The following is a 21162-nucleotide window of genomic DNA, read 5'->3' on the forward strand; positions in this document are numbered from 1 at the left end:
TTTAAGAGACACAGGGGCTAGTCAATCCTTAATGTTGTGGGATAGTGACATTTGTTGTTCAGAGGGAGTATTGCAGGAACAAGTGATAATAAGTGGGGTTCATGGAGATGCTAAACCTATTCCATTGTGGAAGGTAAATTGAAAGAGTAAGTGGAAAACAGGCAAAGTGACTGCTGGGGTGGTGGAAAAATTACCCATTGCAGGGGTTCAATTTATTCTGGGTAATTATATAGCTGGATCACAAATGTGGGTGATGCCAGGTAGTTGAGTAACCTGTAGAAGTGTTTTCAACAGAGTTGTTGCAAAAGAAGCATCCTGGATTGTTTCCAGAAAGTGTGATAACGAGATCTCAGATACATAGGTTGAAACAAGAAAAATAAGAAGGACTGGCAGTTCAAAGGCAGGAAGAACGTATTGAAATCCAATTAGCAGGCACTGTCTTTAATAACATTGTTCAGAAAGACACAGCAGAGGAAAAGGCAGTTTAGGTGTTTAGCTCAAGACAGCTAATTGAGTTGCAGCAAAAGGATTTGCAATTAAAACAGTTATATCAGAGAGCTCACTCAGAAACAGAGGCAAAATATATTCCAGAATGTTATTACCTTAAAGGTGATAAGTTAATGAGAAAGTAGAGGCCGGATCATGTCTCAGCAAATGAAAACTGGAGGGAAGTATATCAGATTGTTATCCCAGTTGGATATAAAAGTGAGATTCTGAGGATTGCTCGTGAAATTCCAATGGTTGGCGGCGGGGGGGGGACATTTAGGAATTAGGAAAACACAGGCAAAAATACAGAACTATTTTTATTGGCCTGGTTTGCATAGGGATGTAGTCAAATTCTGTAGAACACTTCACACATCAGGTGATGGGGAAACCACAAACAGTAATTAAGCCAACACCTTTAATCCGAATTCCAGCATTAAGAGTTTTTTTTAACTGGTGTCTTGATTGATTGTGTAGGACCCCTCCCTAAGACTGAAAGTGGAAATCAGTACTTACTGACAATAATGGATGTGTCTACAAGGTTTCCTGAAGCAATACCTTTGAGAAATATTATAACAAAGAAAATTGTGGAAGAGTTAACTACATTTTTGACAAGAAATGGTTTACCTAAAGAAACACAATCCAATCAGGGTTCTAATTTCATGCCACAGCTGTTTAAGGAAGTAATGAACAGTTTGAGAATAAAACTAGTTGTAGTGAACATCTTACCATACTGAGACACAAGGGGCTTTGGAAAGATTACATCAAACTTCAAAAACTATGATGAAGGTGTATAGTCAGGATTTTCCACAGGATTGGGATGGGGGAATTCCATTCTTCTTATGTGCTATTAGGGATGCTCCTAATGCATCAACTGGTTTTAGTCCTTTTGAACTAGCCTATGGTCATGATGTAAGGGGACCACTGCAATTGATTCATGAGAAATTCAGAAACTACTTTTGGATTATGTATCAAACTTCAGAGAGATTGGAACTAGGGAACATTTAAAAATATCTCAGCAAATGATGAAAGTGAAGGCAGACAGGAAAGCTCCAGCTTGTAGTTTTGTTGCTGGGGAGAAAGTGTTAGTTCTGTTACCAGTACTAGGTGACTCGTTAAAGGCAAGGTTTATTTGGCCTTACATGATTGAAAATAAATTGAGTGAAGTAAATTATTTAATAAATACTCCAGATAGAAGAAAGAAGCACGTAAATTTGCGTAAAAAGTACTTTGACAGGGAAGAGGACCAAAAGGAGGTGATAGTGGTGGTAAATAATGAGAAAGAGGTAGAAATGCAGGATTCCGAAATTGATTTTCCTCTAATCAAATTTGATAATGAGCGGGTCCTTGAAAATTTAACTTTAATATTGAGCTACCTTCCAAACAAGCATCAAAGTGATTTGGAAAAGCTATTGCAGTCACACAAAGCTATTTGTGGAAATACATTGGGGAGGACAGATTTCATGACGTCTCTGTGGATATTTCATTTTTGATAAGGCAACATATAGATTAAATCCTGCAAAATTATCACAAGTACAGAAAGAAATTGACTTCATGCTTCAAAATGATGTCATTGAGTCTAGTTGCAGTAACTCGAGTTCGCCTATTGTACTGGTACCGAAACCGGATGGAACACACAGATTGTTGAAAGGTGAATACGGTGACAAAAGCGGATTCATATCCTATACCACAGTTGGAGGATTGTATTGAGAAAGTGGGACAATCAAAATTTATCACAAAGATTGACTTGCTGAAAGGATATTGGCAAGTGCTATTATCGGAGAGAGCAAAGGAGATATCAGCTTTTGTGACACCAAATAGACTTTTTCAGTTTAACGTCATACCATTTGGTATGAAGAATGCATCAATGACACTTCAAAGACTGTCAAACAAAGTAATTGCAGGGCTAAGCAATTGTGCTGTCCGTATTGATGACTTTAATAGTTTTCAGTCCTTCGTGAGCACTTACAACATCTGGACAAATTATTTGCTTGATTGTAAGCTAATTTGGTGATGAACTTGGCTAATAGTGAATTTGCAAAAGCGTAAGTTACATATCTAGGCCATACCATTGGACATGGTAAAGTGGCTACGAGAGATGTAAAAGTCAAAGCTATTGTAGATTTCCCAGTGCCTACAACAAAATGAGACGTTTTGAGATTTCTAGGCATGTGGGTTTTATCAGAAGCTTGTACCAAATTTTAGCAGTGTTGATGCTCCACTGACTGAGCTATTAAAAAAGAACAAGAAGTTATAATGGACGCAGAAGGTATTTGACAGTTTGAAAGCTATTAACTATGACACCAGTTTTGGCAGTACCCAATTACGCCAAGAAATTTAAGTTGGCCATTGATGCGAGTGATTATAGGCATTGGGGCTGTACTGTTACTTGAAAATGACACTGGGATTGAAAAACCAATAGGGTATTTTTTACGGAAGTTGAATGCACAACAGAGAAGATATTCAACGATTGAAAAGGAGATTTGGTGTTAGCATTGCAGCTATGGAAAATCTATTTGGAAATCTATGTGGCAAACAATTACTCAGGAACAATTGTTTATAGAGACCACAATCCTTTAAAGTTTCTGGACAAATTTTGAGACAGAAATGCAAGGCTATTGAGGTGGAGTCTATTACTGCAAACATTTAATCTACAGATTATACAGGTTGCTGTTAGAGGAAATCTGTTTTCAGGTGCATTGTCAAGAGTTTGAAGCTTAAAGGCAAAATTTAAAACCTGGACACAACTTGAATGATTTCTGTTGATATCAAGGATTTGTATATATATTATGTTAATGCATGCATCTGATAATGTAATTAAGTAAGGATATAGAAAAGTATAGGAGATAATGTAAGATGAATTAATAAAAATGAACCTGTCTTTTAGAATTATGACACTTCATTTTTCGATAAGGAGGGGGATGTCAGGAAGACAATAATGTCTATAATGCTGTTGGAAATTATTTTAAAATAGAGTTCTAGTGGTGTCTGTGTATATGTGTATGTTTCTTAATTGGATTAAAGCCAGCTGGTCTAGAGGCTTTGATGTATAGAAGAGAAGTAGGTTTGAAATGTTAATTAGTTAAACATAGGGAAGTTAGAAGGTGAAGTGTAAAGGAGGTAATTTGCATTTTTAAATAAACCATTCAAACAAATGTTCAAAAGAAATATCACACCTAGCCAGAAGAAGCCAAACAATGTGTTTGTTTCTTCCAAAGCTTACTAATAAAATTGGTGCTATGAAAGGGTTTTATTGTTAGAAGAGGTAAAGTTCAAAAACCTAGTGATACGATGAGAATTTGCATTCAAAGAGTAAAATATGTACAAAGGAAGAGAAGGCTGTTAATAAAAGAGGAGGGATTCTAAGAGCTAAAGCCTCCAGCCTGTAAGTCTCAAGCCGCTGTCTGCAAGGACCCAGGGCTGAAAGAAACTCATTTTGAATGCGACACATCAAAGAGTGTACTTTGCCAGGGGTCTCTTTAAGTTTATGTATTTTACTGTTGCCTTAACAGAGGTATAACTGGGAGTCAGATTAATTAGGCGATTTTTAGAAGTTATTATAGTAGTAATTTGTAGACATATGCATGTGCTTACCATCTTTTAATTAGTAAATGTTTAATTTAGCTTTATAAAAACATCTTGAGACCCGGTGGTCTTATTATAACAGAATTCAAAGCCTGCATCTCAAAACATGCAAGTTGTAAAAATTGGTTATAACGTTTGTTTCAATTTTCTCTCTGGGATTTGAACAGCTCAGCATTTACCACCGGCTGTGTCATAATAGTCTTAACTCCCCTCATCTAAGTCATTGATATAAATTGTAAAAAGTTGAGGCCCCAGCACAGACCCCTGTGGGACTCCATTCGTTAACATCCTGCCAATCAGATAAAGACCCATTTATGCACACTATCTGTTTTCTTCCAGCCAGCCAGTCTTCTATCCATGCTGATACATTGCCCCCTACACCATGAACTTTCATTTTCCACAATAACCTTTGATCTGACACCTTATCAAATGCCTTCTGGAAATCTAAGTTCAGCACATCTACTTTATCCACAGCACATGTTAGTCCTTCAAAGAACTCCAATAAATTGGTTAAACACGATTTCCTTTTCACAAAACCATGCTGACTCTTCCCAATTATCTTGAGTTTCTCTAAGCACCCAGCTATAACCTTGTTAATGATTGATTCTAACACCTTCCACATGACAGACATCAAGCTAATTGGCTCTATCGTTTCCTGTTTTCTGCTTCCCTCTCTTCTTGAATAGAGGAGGAATATTTGCTACTTACTAGTGTGATGGAACCCTTCCAGAATCTAGTGAATTTTAGAAAATCAACACCAACGCATCTACACCTCATTAGCCACCTCTTTTAGGACCCTAGGATGAAGTCCATGAGGACCCAGAGACTTGTCAGCCTGCAGCTCCATCAGTTTGCTGTACCACTTCCCTAGTGATTGTAATATCATCAAGTTCCCCTCTCCCTTCCAACTCCTGATTTACACCTATTACTGGAATGTTTTTGTATTCTCTATAGTGAAGACAGAAGCAAAATATTTGTTCATATCATTTGTCATTTTCCTATTATCTACTAACTTCCCACTGTCAATCTCTAGTGGACCAACACCTTACCTACTCTTTTTCTTTTTAAATACTAGTAGAAACTCTTGCTATATGTTTTTACATTCCTGGCTAGCTTCCTCTCATACTCTAATTTCTTTCCTGAATAACATTTTAGTTATTCTCTGCCGTTCTTTATATTCTGACCAATAAGATGCTGCTCATCTTTGCAAAGTTATATGCTTTTTCTGTAAGTTTGATGCTTTCCTTAACTTCTTTTGTTAACCATGGATGGTGGGTCCCCCCCTTCAGAATTTTTCTTTATACTAGGAATATACTTATTCTGAATATTCTGAAACATCCCCTTAAATTATTTGTCTGTCACTGCTGCTCTATTGGTCTATCCTATAGTCTAGCATCTCACCTAGCTCAGCTTTCATGCCCACATAGTTGCCCTATTTAAGTTTAAAATGCTAGTTTTGGACCCATTCGTCTCCCTTTCAAACTATTGTGGTCACTGCTACCTAGAGGTGCCTTCACTCTGAGGTCATTAATTAATCTTGTAACATTACAAAATACTAAGTCTAATATAACCTGTTCTCTGGTTGGTTCCAGAACATGCTGCTTGAAGAAACTATCTTGAAAACATTCTATGACCTCTTCATCCAAGCTACTACTGCCAATCTGATTTTTCCAGTTTATATGTAGATTAAAATCACCCATGATTATTGCCATCCCTTTATCACAAGCACCCAATATTTCTTCTTGTATACTTTGTCCTAAATTGTGGTTACTGTCAGGGGGCCTGTAGACCCAGTGACTTCTTTCTCCTACTATTCCTCATCTCCACCCAAACAGATTCTACACCCTGATCTCCTGAACCAAGGTCATCTCTAACTATTGCACCAATGCCATCCCTGATCAACAGTGCTACCCTCCACCTTTACCTAGATTCCTATTCTTCTTGAACTTCATATATCCCTCAACATTCAGGCCCAATCCTTGTCATCCTGCAGCCACGTCTCTGTAATGGCTATCAGATCATAATTATTTACTTCAATGCATGCTATCAATTAATTTACTTTGTTATGAATATTCATGCATTCAGATACAGAGCTTTTAGTTTTGTCTTTTTGTTACCTTTGTAACATCTAGTCTTGACTATTGGTGTATTTTTAGGTTTTACCTCTCTGCCCCTTCCTACTGTCCTATGAGCCTCATTTCCCATATCATTATTATGGTCTCCTGCCTTGAATCTACCCATTGATTTGCCACAGCTACCCAAGCTTCGTCCCTGCTGCCAACACCACCCCCCCACCCCTCCAGTTTAGTTTAAAGGCCTCTCTACTTTTCTAGTTATGCGATTCACAAGAACACTCTTCCCAGCATGGTTCTGGTTTAGACTGTCCCAACAATACAGCCCTCACTTTGCCCAGTACTGGTGCCAGTGCCCCACAAACCGGAACCCACTTTTCTCACACCAGCCTTTGAGCCATGCATTCATCTCTCTAATCTTAATTCCCCTATGCCAATTTGCACATGGCTCAGGAAATAATCCAGAGATTATTACCTTTCAGGTTCTGCTCCTTAATTTGGAACCTAGCTTCTAATACAGGCTATGCAGAACCTCCTTACTTGTCCTGCCTATGTCGTTGGTACCTACATGGACCATGATAACTGGATCCTCCCCCTCCCACTGCAAGTTCCTTTCCAGCCCTGAGCAGATGTCCCAAATCCTGGCACCGGGCAGGCAACAGAGCATTCTGGACTTTCCCTCTTTGCTGCAGAGAACAGTGTCAACCCCCTCACCATACTGTCCCCTCCTACCACTACATTCCTGTTAGCTTCCACCTGCTCGATCGGCTTTCTGTACCATGGTGCCGTGGCCAGCCTGTTCAACCACCTTGCAGACCTCATTTTCAACCACATAGTCACTGAGCACCTCAAACCTGTTTGGGTTTCGCCAGGGCCACTCAGCTCCTGACCTCATTTGGTCCAAACATGGAGTTGTGAATGGTGCTTAATGTTATGCAATCATCCACGAACATCCCCACTTCTGACCTTATGAGGGAGGGCAGGTCATTGATGAAGCAGCTGAAGGTGGTTGGGCCTAGGACACTATCCTGAGAAACTCCTTAAGTAATGTCCTTGGACTGAGCTGATTGACCTCCAACAATCACAACCATCTTCCTTTGTGTTAGGTATGGCTCCAACAAGTGGAGAATTTTTCCCCTAATTCCCATTGGCTTAAGTTTTGCTAGGAGTCCTTGATGTCACACTCATTCAAATGCTGCATTGATGTTAAGGGCAGTTACTCACACCTCACCTTGAGTTCAGTTCTTTTGTCCATGTTTGAATTAAATGAGGTCAGGAGCTGAGTGGCCCTGTCGGAGCCCACACTAAGCATCAGTGAGCAGGTTATTAATGAATAAATGCTGCTTGATAGCACGGTCAACAACATCTTCCATCACTTGGCTGATGACCGAGAGTAGACTGATGGGGTGGTAATTAGTCAAGTTGAACTTGTCCTGCTTTTTGTGGACAGGACATACCTGGGCAATTTTCCACATTGCCAGGTAGATGCCAGTGTTGTAGCTTTGCTGGAACAGCTTAACTAGAGTTTCGGCTAGTTCTGGACCACAAGTCTTCAATACTATTGCCGGAATGTTATTTTTTTTTTATATAATCTTCAGAATTGTCGATCTAAATGGAGTTGGTGTACTTGGTGACCTCTTTGGTGCCTTCGGAGACGACGTGTTTGGCCAATTCCCCTGGCAGCATGAGGCGGACGGCACTCTGGATCTCCCGGACCGAGATGGTGCGGCGCTTGTTGTAGTGAATGAGGTGCGACACCTCGGAGGCGATGCGCTTGAAAATGTCGATAACGAAGGAATTCATAACACTCATGGCCTTGGACGAGATCCTGGTGGAAGGGTGGACCTGGGTCAGCACCCTGTACACGTAAATGGAATAGCTCTGCTTGTGAAATTTTCTCTGCTTCCTAGGTGGCTTCTTGGTGACTTTAATCAGCAACTGTTTCGATGCGTTACGGGACGCACCGCCCTTCGTTGCAGCCGCCAAGTCAGGCATTGCACTCAACTCGGACCAACACAAATGTTGTCAGGACTCATAGCCTTTGCAGTAAACAGCCTTCAGCTGTTTTTTGATATCATGTGGAGCAAATCAAATTGGCTGAAGACTAGCATCTGTGACATTGGGGACCTCAGGAGGAGGCTGGGATCATCCCCCCGGCACTTCTGGCTGAAGATGGTTGCTAATGCTTCAGCCTCGTCTTTTCCACTGATGTGCTGGAACGTCCTATTCTTGAGGATGAGGATATTGGTGGAGCCTCCTCCTCTTGTTAGTTATTTAATTCCCCCCTACCATTCATAACTGGATGTGGCAGGTAGCTTAGATCTGATCTGTTGGTCGTGGGATCTCCAAGTTCTATCGCATGCTGCTTCCACTGTTTGGCATGCAAGTAGACCTGTATTGTAGCTTCACCAGGTTGACACCTTATACTTGGGTATGTCTGGTACTGCTCCTGGCATGCCCTCCTGTACTCTTCATTGAACCAGGGTTGAACCACCAGCTTGATGATCATAGTAGAGCGGGGGATACACCAGGCCACAAAGTTACAAATTGTGAATGAATACCATTCTGCTGCTGCTAATGGCTCACAGTGCCACATGGATTCCCAGTTTTGAGTTACTAGATCTGTTTGAAATCTATCCTATTTAGGACAGCGGTAGTGCCACACAACACCATGGACGGTATCCTCAATGTGAAGATGGGACTTTGTCTCCATAAAACTGTGTGGTGGTCACTCCTTCCAATATCGTCATGGACAGATGTATCTCCGACAGCCCCTAACAGCACGGTGGGTGCACCCACAACACTGCAGTGGCTCAAGAAGGCAACTCACCACCACCTTCTCAAGGGCAATTAGGAATGGGCAATAAATGCTGGCCTAGCCAGTGATGTCCAAATCCCATAAATGCATTTAAAAAAAAAAGTTTGGTCAGTAGTGGTGCTAACAAGCCTCTCAATAATGGACATTGAAGTCTCCCACTCAGAGTACATTCTGCGCCCTTGCTACCCTCAGTGCTTCTTCCAAATGATGCTCAACATGGAGGAGTACTAACTCACTAGCTGAGGGGGGTGTGGGCACAATACGTTGTAATCAGCAGGAGGTTTCCTTGCCCATGTTTAACCTGATGCCATGAGACTTCATGACTCCCAGGGCAACTCCCACCTGACTGTATACCACTGTGCCACCACCCTTTGGTGGGTCTGTCCTTCTGGACAGGACATATCCAGGGGTGATGATGGTGGTAAAAACAAAAAAACTGCGGATGCTGGAAATCCAAAACAAAAACAGAATTACCTGGAAAAACTCAGCAGGTCTGGCAGCATCGGCGGAGAAGAAAAGAGTTGACGTTTCGAGTCCTCATGACCCTTCGACAGAACTTCAAGAAGTTCTGTCGAAGGGTCATGAGGACTTGAAACGTCAACTCTTTTCTTCTCTGCCGATGCTGCCAGACCTGCTGAGTTTTTCCAGGTAATTCTGTTTTTGTTTTATGATGATGGTGGTGTCTGGGACATTGTCTGTAATGTTTGATTTTGTGAGTATGACTGTGTCAGGTTGTTGCTTGATTGGGACAGCTCTCTCGATTTTGGCACAAGTCACCTCAGGCCTTTACAGGTCAACAGGGCTGGGTTTGCCATTGTCATTTCCAATCAATGCGTCCAAGGTCGATGCTGGGTTGTCCATCAGGTTTCATTCCTTTTAGACCTGGTAGCAGCTTGCTAGGCCATTTCAGAGGGCAGTTAAGAGTCAACCACATTGATGTGGATCTGGAATCACATGTAGACGAGACCAGATAAGGGCAGCAGATTTCCTTCCCTAAGGGACATTAGTGAACCAGATGGATTTTTACAACAATTGACAATAGTTTTGTGGTCACCATTATTGAGACTAGCTTTTTAAAATTCTAGCTTTATTAACTGAATTTAAATTCCACCAGCTGCCGTGGTGCGATTTGAACCCTCGTCTCCAGAGCATTAGCCTGGGTTTCTGGATTGCTAGTCCAATGACGATGTTAATTCCTATTTGGATCATATTGTCCTCCTTTGCATTGTAGTAGAATCAAAGGCTTTTAAACTATATCATAAAGTATTAGTGATCAAATTGATTTGTCTTCATCTCAATTTATTTCTGTGATTTTAACAGAGGTGTTTTTTTTTAAACTAGGTTCATGATGGTGATAGAGAAGATAAAGAAATTTCAGATCAACGTGTTGAGCATTTGAAGGATCTCATGGCATAATTTCAAGGCCAAATAGATTTTTAATCTTTTTGCTGTGGGTGCCTTTGTTGGGGACTGGTTAGCTCAGTTGGCTAGACAGCTAACACTATTCAGAATAACACCAACAGTGCGGGATTCAATCCCCTATCTAGCTAAGGATAGGACAGGGCAAAGAGGCAGGCCCTGTAGTAAAGCCACGTCAAAATCCATGGCTTGGCAACCCTAGAATAATCGAGGATGCTACCTGAAGAAGGTGGTGCCTCTTATATCGACAAGAATGACTCGAATACATCTAATAGACAGGAGCCCAGTTTCAGGATTATTAATTAAACAACTGGAGTCAAAGGCAATCATGAAGTTAGAAGATTATTAGGATTCTGGTAAATTAATTTTATGAATAATTAATAAGGAAAGCAAAATGTTTACTAAAGTTATATGAGCACTTATTATTGACCAGCTTCAATATAAATTGCTGTTTAGATGAAGTTAGTACATGGCAGTTTGGGTAGCACCACCATCCAACAATTGAAAGCTCTTGGTTTTGATGAGGCTTTCCCAAAAGTCTTACGTTTCATATCTACAACACACTACAAATTTGAGCATTATTCCTGTTCCTTGATGACCAGATTTTTCCAGTAGTCTACACTGTGTTTGTGTTGACCTGTACTCTGTGTAATCAATATCATGCATGCATGTCAGAGATTTCATGGTGGTTTTCAAATGGAAAGGCAACACAGGAGTAGTGTAATTTTGAGCTTGACTCACTCTTTGTTCTGTAATGCACTCTTCAACCAGCACCAAATGTTAATCTGAAGCCAATACTTTGTAGAAGATTGTGTGCTTTTAGTTTTGCTAATACTGAAAAACAGTCTCTCAACTGTTCAGAGACAGAAAAGAAAAAAATCTACATGCAGAAATTTAATAAGGCATAGGAACTGTAACTTATTTAGCTAAATGCATTGTTCCCAATTCATTCTATCCTTTAGACCCTATAGGTAGCTTTGTATATTAATACAAGTAGCAATTTTCCAAACATCAGTATATTGAAGTACTTGAATGTAATTCTTTTTACAATTTCAAGATCTATTTGCACCTTGGTCCAAGTTTCCCACAATGGTTCAACTTGTAAAGACAGTGTCCTAAATGAGTTTGAAAGCCTGTAACGTCCCAGTCTTTGCTTGTTTTAAGCTGATCTCAGCTAGGCTGATAGAAGAAATCACAGTGCCCCTGAACTATGTAGACTATAAATAGCTAGAGTTTCTATGCCTGAATGTTATCTAGTGATGCCTGCTGGAAAGGGGCCAGCAGTGGACATTGGGTAAAGAGAGAGGATTGGGCTTAGCTTTTACGCTGTCATGGTGAACAGCTCATCAGCACTCATTCCCAGTCATCACATGACGCTTGAATGATTTGCTAAAGAGGAACCAGGGCTTGTGATAACACATCATCAGGAGTTAACACTTTTGTATAGGATATAAAAGAGAATGTCGGTGATGTCTTTAAGAATGTAATGGAGAGAAGACACAGAGACAGTTCAGGAGAACAGAATGTAGTTATACTGTTGCACAGCATCACACTGGATCAAAGTTTTCCCCACACATGGAAATTCCCGTTGCGTTTTGGATGTTTGTTACTCTTTCTCCAGATAGTTTTCTATGGTATTTTTAGTTTATGCTCATAGGCTAGTCTTGGCTTCACAAAGTATTGAGAACCTATTCATTGGCCCTAACAGCTAGGCATGTTTTTGGCAGTGAGCCAAGGGCAGCAAATGGAAAACCTTGGTCAATTTACTTTAACTACTGCATCTATCGTATGGCTCCACAGGAATTTTCTTCTGTCCCTGAAAAGTTGTAGAGCATAACATCAAATCTCGTCTTGAATTTTTAATTATAAAGTGAATTTAATGAACAAATGATGTACAAGAAAACAAATAGCTATATTTACGGTAGCTTTTATACTATCAGACTTCTTGAATGAAAAACCGTAAAAAGTCACTGTTTATAAGCCAATCTCTCTTTCTTTTTGCAGATAATATATATATATATATATGTAGCTTATGCTTTTCTATCTGCAGGAGTTAGCTAGCTTTTTCCTGAAGAACCCAAACAACTGAGCATCTTATTTCTGCTAAACTCGGCTCATTTTAATTCATTTATTGTGCAGCTTTAGGCCAATAAGTATCTCTGAAAACATTTGATATTGTTTCTAGATTTAAATAGCTGTCAGCTACATTCAAAACTAACTGGCTGTCGTATACATTATTGAGCAAGTATGTGTTTGTTTGAATTTGGCTAAGCTTGACCCACCAACCTTTCAGTTTAAAACCAAACTGTACTGTCCTTGCAACGTTTATTCTGATTTGGCAATGATGTGGATTTCTTGGGACTGAGTTAAACAAAAGTGCACCAAGCCAAAACAAAACAATGAATTCTTCAATTTCAGTTTCCAATATCAACCAAACATTTAAGAAATCACCAAGCAAAGGAGAACTAACCTACCTGAACCACTTTTGCGTGTACCTTGCTAACTGGCTTAAAATCCAACTTCACCCAAAATCTGGAAGTCAGTTGCTTATCAGGGAATTGTGATGCTATGAGAAAATAATATTTTTTAAATGCAGCAAATGCAAGAAGGAAAGCTGTCTGTAATGAGAGATACTTTACCCACATGCCCAATCTACAACCAGGTTCATTAACTTGCAACAGTCTTTGTCCTCCTGTATTTTAAAATGGAGCTTAGAATTTTTTTTTGAACAATGCCTGTTAGTTATCAAGACACATAAACTGAGAAGTGTCTATTAATAAGAACTGTAAGCATCCCTTATTACTAAAACTAGTCTATTTGGAAAAAGAGAACATAGGTTACTCTAAATCATGTTTACAAATAAAAATAAGTGAATAAACCTAACCAATTTGAGACAAGAGGAAGGAAGTATTTTACTTTTCTCTTGCAGCTTTTCTCAGACATGTTTAATTTGTTCTGTAGCTAATAATAATCTAAGTTATTGGCCTGGATTTAATTGTCAATGATGAAGGAACAGCATATGCCATCCACTTTGCTGCTGGCAGTTGCCTACAGTTATTGTGGGATTCTCAGTGGCGATTTCCTCCAATTCGGCATCTTTTTCAGTGTGACACCCTCTGCAGGGATTGTGTGATGTGTGTGAACAGGACAAGCAACAGAAAGGCTTTTTAACCAATTAAATTGAAGAACCTCATTGGAACACAGTCCAAACCAGGAAGTATGAAGCAGAAAAGACAAATTAGATTTAAAGGACATATAGACAGCAAAATAAAGATCGGGAATTAGGCAAGAGATTTAAGAGACAGCCAGAAAAAGTAAACTTCTTCAAAATGCCAATGCTAATTTTCTTCTGTGAGAATAAGATTCCATACTTACAAAATTAATTTTTCACTGCCAAAGAGGTTGTTCAGCTGTAATTATCACTTATCATGCCATTAAAAGCTCAGATACTCCTAAATGGGGGTAGACAGTGGTGTAATGGTAATGTCACTGGACTATTAATCCAGTAGGCCCAAGCTAATATTCTGGGGACAAAGGTTCAAATCCCACCACAGCAGCTGGTGGAATTTAAATTCAATTAATAAATAAAAAGCTAGCCTCAGTAATGGTGACAATACAACCACTGTCAGTTGTTGGAAAAACCCATCTGGTTCACTAATATTCTTTAGGGAAGGAAACCTGCCATCCTACCTGGTCTGACAGACATGTGACTCAGCAATGTGGTTGCCTCTTAACTGCCCTCTGAAATGGTGTGGCAAGCCACTCAGTTCAAGGGCAATTAGGGATTGGCAACAAATGCTAGCCTTGCCAACAATGATCGCATCCCATAAAAGAATAAATTTAAAAATTGCACCAGGCCCAACTCTCTTTTAAGCCCTTTTTAGTGAGAAACTAGTGGGAAAATACATGTTGTCGCAGTCATTTCAATGCCGAGTCTATTGGCAAGGAAAAGCAGGATATCTCTGACAGCAGTGTCTGGAATTCTGCATTAAATGTGCACGTGCAAATGGCAGAAGTTGCTGCCCATTTGACCCATAATAATGGTGAGCATTGCTAGCCTCACCTGTTACTATTACCATAAAATTTGAACCAATAAGTTTAGGAATTAATAGCACAATGCTTACAAATTGATAATGCCCAGAATAGAAATGGCAACAATTTTGAAAATTATAAATTCCCAAAAGGAAATATTAAAACCTAGATGGGTTTTGCAATTGGTGCCTATTTTAAGTGGATTATTACTGGCATTAAAGAAACATAATGGAAAAATCCAATGGGCTGCTCAAATGAAATAGGTTGGTTTTTCAGTCTCCAGTCCACCTTTTTACTTATCACATTGAAAAGGATCCCCAATGAATAATGGGAAGTGGCTGACAGTTGAGATCCACCTAAAGTCTTTTACACATATTACAGCAGTGTTCTCAGCACATGAATGAGGCAAGTAAATTGCAGATCTTATTTAATAGTTTCTAGATTGAGAGTTGGATTTTTGCCAGATCGTAGGATATTGGTGTTAGTATGCATTGTAATGAGTCATCCTCATGCAAAGCTTTGCTGCATGAAAATTTTAAAATTGATAATTGGAGCATGAATGATGAACTTTGCATTTTAAAGGTATGTATTGCAGGGTCCTTATCTCTCCCTAATTCGTGACTTACTGATTTCAATAATCTTTTTTAAAAATCTGAAAAGAATAATTTTAAAATACATTATTTGATGAAAGTTAGATCATTTTGAAGAGATTTTATAGTATATCAACATGGAAAGTGAACTTACCTTAAATTAAAGTATTTAGGAATGCAGATCAACAATTCTGGAAGTGCTTCCCACTCAGCATCTGCTATTTTAGATAACACAAGTAATTATTGCATGTTTATAAAAGCAAGGTGGTTTATAAAATTAATTCATAAATGGTTCATTTAAACATGATGTCAAAACTAGACTATATTGCTGCTAAATCTAAATTCTGTGACAAGAACATCATTAATCAAGAGTACCATCATGCTGTTGACAAATGAACAGCAAAGTGTACAACATTTACTAAGATAAAGATGTATTTTTTTAAAGCTTTACGTAAAATGTTATGGAGTTGTGTGATTAATATCTTGGTAATACAACAGCTGAACCCATTTTGTTTCAAATTGTAAAATCCCATGACTTTTTTTCATATGAACGTTTAGATAGGTCAATATTTTGTGTTAGACCTAAATACATATATATTTTTCTGGGAGCTATAATCCAAATGACATTCCATAGGAACAGCATTATATTTTAATTGAATCAGAAATTCTTTCCTTCTTTGAAACATTGGACGCATGTAAAACTTGCAGCAATGTATTGGCCACTGTGGATGTTCTTGGGTTCCATGGATACTTGAAATTATTATTTTTGAAGTAGTCTCAAATATTGTATAAAACCAGTATTGAATTTACTAATTATTTGCTGTATATTTTTCCCTTCTCTGCAATTAAAAATAACAAATGAATTCAGTTACTGGTTTTAGCCTGAATGATAATCTGTCAGAGTAAACATGATTGCATGGTGAATATTGTTCATAGCAGACGCAAGTGTAAATTTTGGGTATTGGTGCTGCAGATCTGCCAATGAAAATTTGCACTTTGCTGTGAACAGAGAGGGTAAAGAGAGCGTCTCAATATTGAGAGATGCCATAAGGCTGCTGCAATTATTTTAAAAATAATTCTTTGAATTTTTATACTTATATTCGTATTCTTTGGAAATGGGTGCCGCTGGCATGGCCTACTTATTCACAATTCCCTGTTTGTACAAATGAGTGGCTTGCTAGACCGCTTTAGAGGAAATAGGACATAGTTATTCATACAGTATGGGACTGACATCATGTAGGCCAGACCAGGTAGGGTTAGCAAGTTCCCATCCCTAAAATATATTAGCAAACTAGTTGGGTTTTCACAAAGGCAACTTCCATGCTCTTTCATTTCACTATTTTCATGGTCATTTAGTTTCTGGTGCTAGCTCACAAAATGTTTGAAATGTTCAGTATTACACTTGAATTTCAGGTATTATTGGTATTGACCCATTGCGAAATAAATAATTGACTTGAGAAGCTGTTGTTGGTGGCATTTATCATCACTCATGTTCAAAGGTTTACTCCATTGAAGCTTTTGAAAATGATGCTGTTCGACTATCCAAAAAATTTTTTAAAAACTCAATTTTGGTTTGTTTAATTTTGCAGACTGGTTCAGAATTTACCAGCAGTTAAACTGCATTTAACTGGAGTTGTCATGGCTGCAACAGAAGCTGAATTTGAGAAAGCAAAGGATATGTTGAAGACTTTAAAGGATGACCCAGGAAATGAAGTAAAATTGCAGATATATGCACTGTTTAAACAGGTAAATGCATTTAAAATGGAAGATGAAAGTGATGGTCAGGGGAAGAACCCATTGTTTAAGAAAACTCAGCACTTTCATCTGAGGTTAGATGAACGGTTGTTGCATTAATCACCTAGATTTACCTTTGTATTCTAAAGAACTGATGCAACTGGCGGATTCACATATTTTAGAGGAAATGAACCTGGAAGAAACAAGTAGGGTTCTCCAGGTTTCTGAGCAGGATAGGTAAGGGGCTGAATCAGCCGAGTATGTAATAATTATTTTTGGTGGGGTTTTCCATTAATTTAAAAATTACAGTTTGAGTGGATCACCCATCCTGGTATTTTCACTTCAATTTAAAAACCCCTAAGAGTCTGCTGCACCCAGTTCCTATCTCAGTGCTAGCAGTTCCAAATTCTAGGAAATTAGTGAGCCCTCTTTCTCATTTACAGCAAGCAGTAAACACTCTTAAGGGAGAGCAGACAAAAAAAAATGGAAAATATAATTTTTTCTTAGTAAAATTGAAGATTGTATTGACCAAAGGCTTACAGATTTTGACATTCACTGGAATGAGAAAGAGGAACAAAAACAGAAATACCTGGAAAAACTAAGGTCTGGCAGCATCAGCGGAGAAGAGCAAAGTTGACGTACTGCTTGCTGCGTCGACGTGAGGTCGCTTTGGACCTCCCTGCTCACCTGTGGATGGATGGGCACCGAGCTGGGAAAGTTGATGCCCAAACCATCTCCCACACTGGCACTGACCAGCTGAGATCAATGCCGATCTAAGGGCTTGCTGATCAGTGCGCATCCTTAGGAAGCCCTGACAGGTCTCCTGGAGGAGGCTCTCCACGAGAGTCACCACTCTCTCCTTGGAGGACGCATGGCACTCGGACATGTGGCTCATTGCTTCGGCAATTGTCCTTGTAGAGTCCTCCACCATGGAGACAAAGCCAAGCATAGCCTCATGTATCTCCCCAGATGCTCCCGCACACCCGGCCACATTTCCTGTACCTGCTGCGTTGCAGATGACTCCAGAGGCACATCATCAGGCATGTGCCTGGTCCCCTGCAGTCCTCCGACTGCTGGCGCCATTGGCACTCTCTATGCCAGCTCCTCCAGCGACTGTGAAGTGCCCTCACCACTGTGCCTCGCAACACTAGCTGATGTTCAAATTCCCACTGAGGTGCTAGTATCTGTGCTGATGCCTGCCTCACAGAAATGGTATGACACTGGTGAGACTTCAGGCCCCTCAGGTGTGAGAGGGAGCCTCTACTGCTCCTCCTCCCGGCCCTGCTTTGATGATGCAGAAAGGAAGAACAAGGACAGTGGATCATTATGCACTCGTCCTTCCATGACCAATGGTCAAGCCATGTTGCAAAATTAAATCAATTAACATTCAGCAGTGCTATGGCTGTTGGGAGAACAATGCTGATCTCATTGTTGGGCATAAATACTTGGACGTGGCTCCCCAGCCTCACTGACACCACTGGACCTTGGCATATGGCGCCTCTGCAGATCCAGGGCCTCCTGCTCGAAGTGGCTATCTTGATATCTTTTTGCTTCAATGAGCATGATCATCAATATTCTAACATTATAAAATATTTGAAAAATAAAAATTTAAATCTATGGAGGAAAAGCATGTGAAAGCTGGTTACAGGCTTGACTGTTGAAATGGCCTCCCTCCAAATTGTGAAATATTATAATTCAATAATAAAACGCTTTTTAAAAAACAAGTCAACTAAAGACTCCAGGAAATACTTTAACACCCGTGCATCATTCTAATGTACCATGGCCCTCAAATATTATTCTTTAAACAAATGTATATAGTACTGCATTAATATTGCACATCAAAGATTTGCAGAATACATACAACCCGACCTTCCTCTAACATTGCTCAGAGTTAGAAGAGGTATGTTAAGGCCTTATGGTGCAGAGGATATTTACCAGAATGGTACCCGAAAGGAGGAGCATTAGTTATGTAGAGATTAGACAAAATGGGATTGTTCTCCTTTAGAGCAGAGAAGGTTAGGGGCAGATTCAATAGAGATGTTTAAAATTATAATGGATTTTTATACAGCAAGTAAGGAGAAATTGTTTCCACTGGCAGCTGGGTCAGTAACCAGTAAGAGATTTAAGGTAATTGACAAAAGAAGCAGAGGGGAGGTGAAAATGTGTGGTCAGCAGTGTGTTATAATGATCTAGAATGCAACCACTATCACCGAGACACGATCTGGGGGGTACTGGAGTGCGCCCCCTGAGCGGTCCAGGCATCGGAAGTGCATCTTGAGAAGACCAATGGTTCTCTCCAGCACAGCCCTTGTGGAGGCGTGGCATCTATTGTACCGCTGCTCAGCTTCTGTTCTTGAATAGCGGAGAGGCGTCATGAACCACCTTCTGAGGGGATAGCCCTTGTACCCAGCAGCCATCCATCAAGCCGAGCTGGAGCACTGAAGAGCCCCGGCACCTGGGAGTGTCTGAGGATGTAGGCGTCGTGGGAGCTGCCTGGGTACCTTGCACAAACTTGCAGAATCAGCATCCTGTGATCACACACTTTCTGCATATTCATGGAGTGGGATCCCTTCCTGTTGACGAAGGCACCGGGCTCACCTGCTGGCGCCTTGATGATCACACGTGTGCTGTCTATTGCACCCTGGATGTGGGGGAAGCCAGCAATGGCCACGAAGCCTCTGGCTCACTGTGTCTGGCTTGCCTGGTCCCAGTGGTAGTGGGTGAAGGTCACTGCATGCCTGAACAGAGCGTCTGTGACCTGCTTGACACAAGTATGCACAGCTGATTGGGAGACACCGCAAAGATCACCCACCGACCCCTGGAAGGAGCCAGAGGCATGGAAGTTGAAGGCAACTGTGACCTTCAGAGCCACTGACATGGGGTGTCCACCCAGACAGTTAGCGGAGACCTCGGGCCCTATCATCTGACAGATATAGTTGACTGTCTCCCTTGAGAGACGGAGCTTCCTTCAGCACCGCAGCTCAGACATATTGAGGTAGCTGCTTTGCCACCTGTATACCCTGGCAGCAGGATAGTGGCGTCTTCTGTGGCCCCTTCCGCCTTGGACTACTCTTGGCCCTGTGCTCCTTGTGCCTGCGCCTGTCCCCCCAAAGGTGGCTCCCCTGGAGGCTGAATGTGCACTCCTGGCCTCCTCCCCCTCTGGCCCTCCCTTCCTCTTCAGAGGAGCTGCCTCCAGTGGACAGTTCAGCTCCCATTCCCAGGCTAAGGGAAGGCTTCCTGAAACCTGCAGGCCCAGAAAAGATTACTCATGGTAGAGTGCTGACCTGAAGGTTAAGAGTCCAGAAAAAGCAGCTGGTGTGTGTTTTGAAGTACTTCAGATCACACAGGCAAGTTTCAAAAACTTTCGGAAATAAATGCTTGACTGTGGACACTCGCGACCCCAGTGAGCCCTCTTATCCTGCCCATGGATGAGGTCAATACAAATGTATCTTGCCTGTTGCGCCAAGTCGAAGATTGCACAGATACCGAAAAATTGGTGTCGATTGGCACCTCAAGTGCCTTAATTGGGCCGTTACTTAATGGCGGGCATGCGATGGACATCATTGCGCGCCTGTCCAGCGAAATATCGTGATGGTGGGCGGTGACATCGGGACGCTCGCCTGACGTCACCGTGTGTCAAGGGAAAATTCAGCCCTGTGTGTCTGTGGGAGGGACCTGCCTCTCTGGACCCCTGTTGCTGGGCAATAGCCCAGGTTTTTTACTATTGTTTGCTTTACTTAGCTACACTAGTTGTAAAACTCTCATTAGAAATGCAAGCACCTTTTAAAGTGAAACTAAAACTCAATTTGACATATTCTTAACACACAAATACAGAAATACAAATCAAACTTAAACTTTAAAGCTGAAACTTATTCCTAACACCTACAAATACCAATATAACTTAAACTATCTCTATCTCCTAACAGTAGCCTGAAATTGCATTAAAGACAGATGTACATATAGAACTTGAGATACCAGAGCCACCTTAGCTAGGTCTGAGTATACTGCAATATCTAATATTTTCTAGTTCTGGTGCCTCAGCATTGGCATTCTGTCCAATCTACAGTGTTTTGAATTACATCATATAGAAATTCAAGACAGAACAGGCCATTCAGCTCACCTGGGCTATGCCAGTGCTGACCCTCCACAGGAGCCTCTTCTTGCCCTATTTCTTAACTTACAGCACATCCTTGTATTCCATTCTCCCTCATGGTATTTTTTTTAAGTTCCCCTTAAATGCATCTGGGCAGTTTGCTGCAACTACTCCATGTTGTAATAACTTCCACTTTGTTAAAACCCAATTTGTTCATGGGATGTGGACATTGTCAGCAAGGCCAGAATTTATTTTCCATCTCTAATTGCCCTTGAGAACCATAACCTTGAACTACCACAGTCCATATGGTGAATACTCCTAGGGAGGGAGTTCCAG

General features: G+C 40.6%; 1 protein-coding gene across 1 annotated transcript in view; it reads left to right on the plus strand.

The window, feature by feature from the left end:
- eci2 (enoyl-CoA delta isomerase 2) overlaps positions 1-21162 on the plus strand; it is a 154973-nt gene that overhangs the window by 64669 nt on the left and 69142 nt on the right. The window contains exon 2 of the mRNA XM_041185124.1: positions 16589-16745. Coding sequence (XP_041041058.1) covers positions 16589-16745 — 157 coding nt within the window. The remainder of the gene's footprint in view (positions 1-16588; positions 16746-21162) is intronic.

This window comes from Carcharodon carcharias, chromosome 3 (genome assembly GCF_017639515.1).
Source record: "Carcharodon carcharias isolate sCarCar2 chromosome 3, sCarCar2.pri, whole genome shotgun sequence".
In the NCBI taxonomy this organism is placed as follows: domain Eukaryota; kingdom Metazoa; phylum Chordata; class Chondrichthyes; order Lamniformes; family Lamnidae; genus Carcharodon; species Carcharodon carcharias.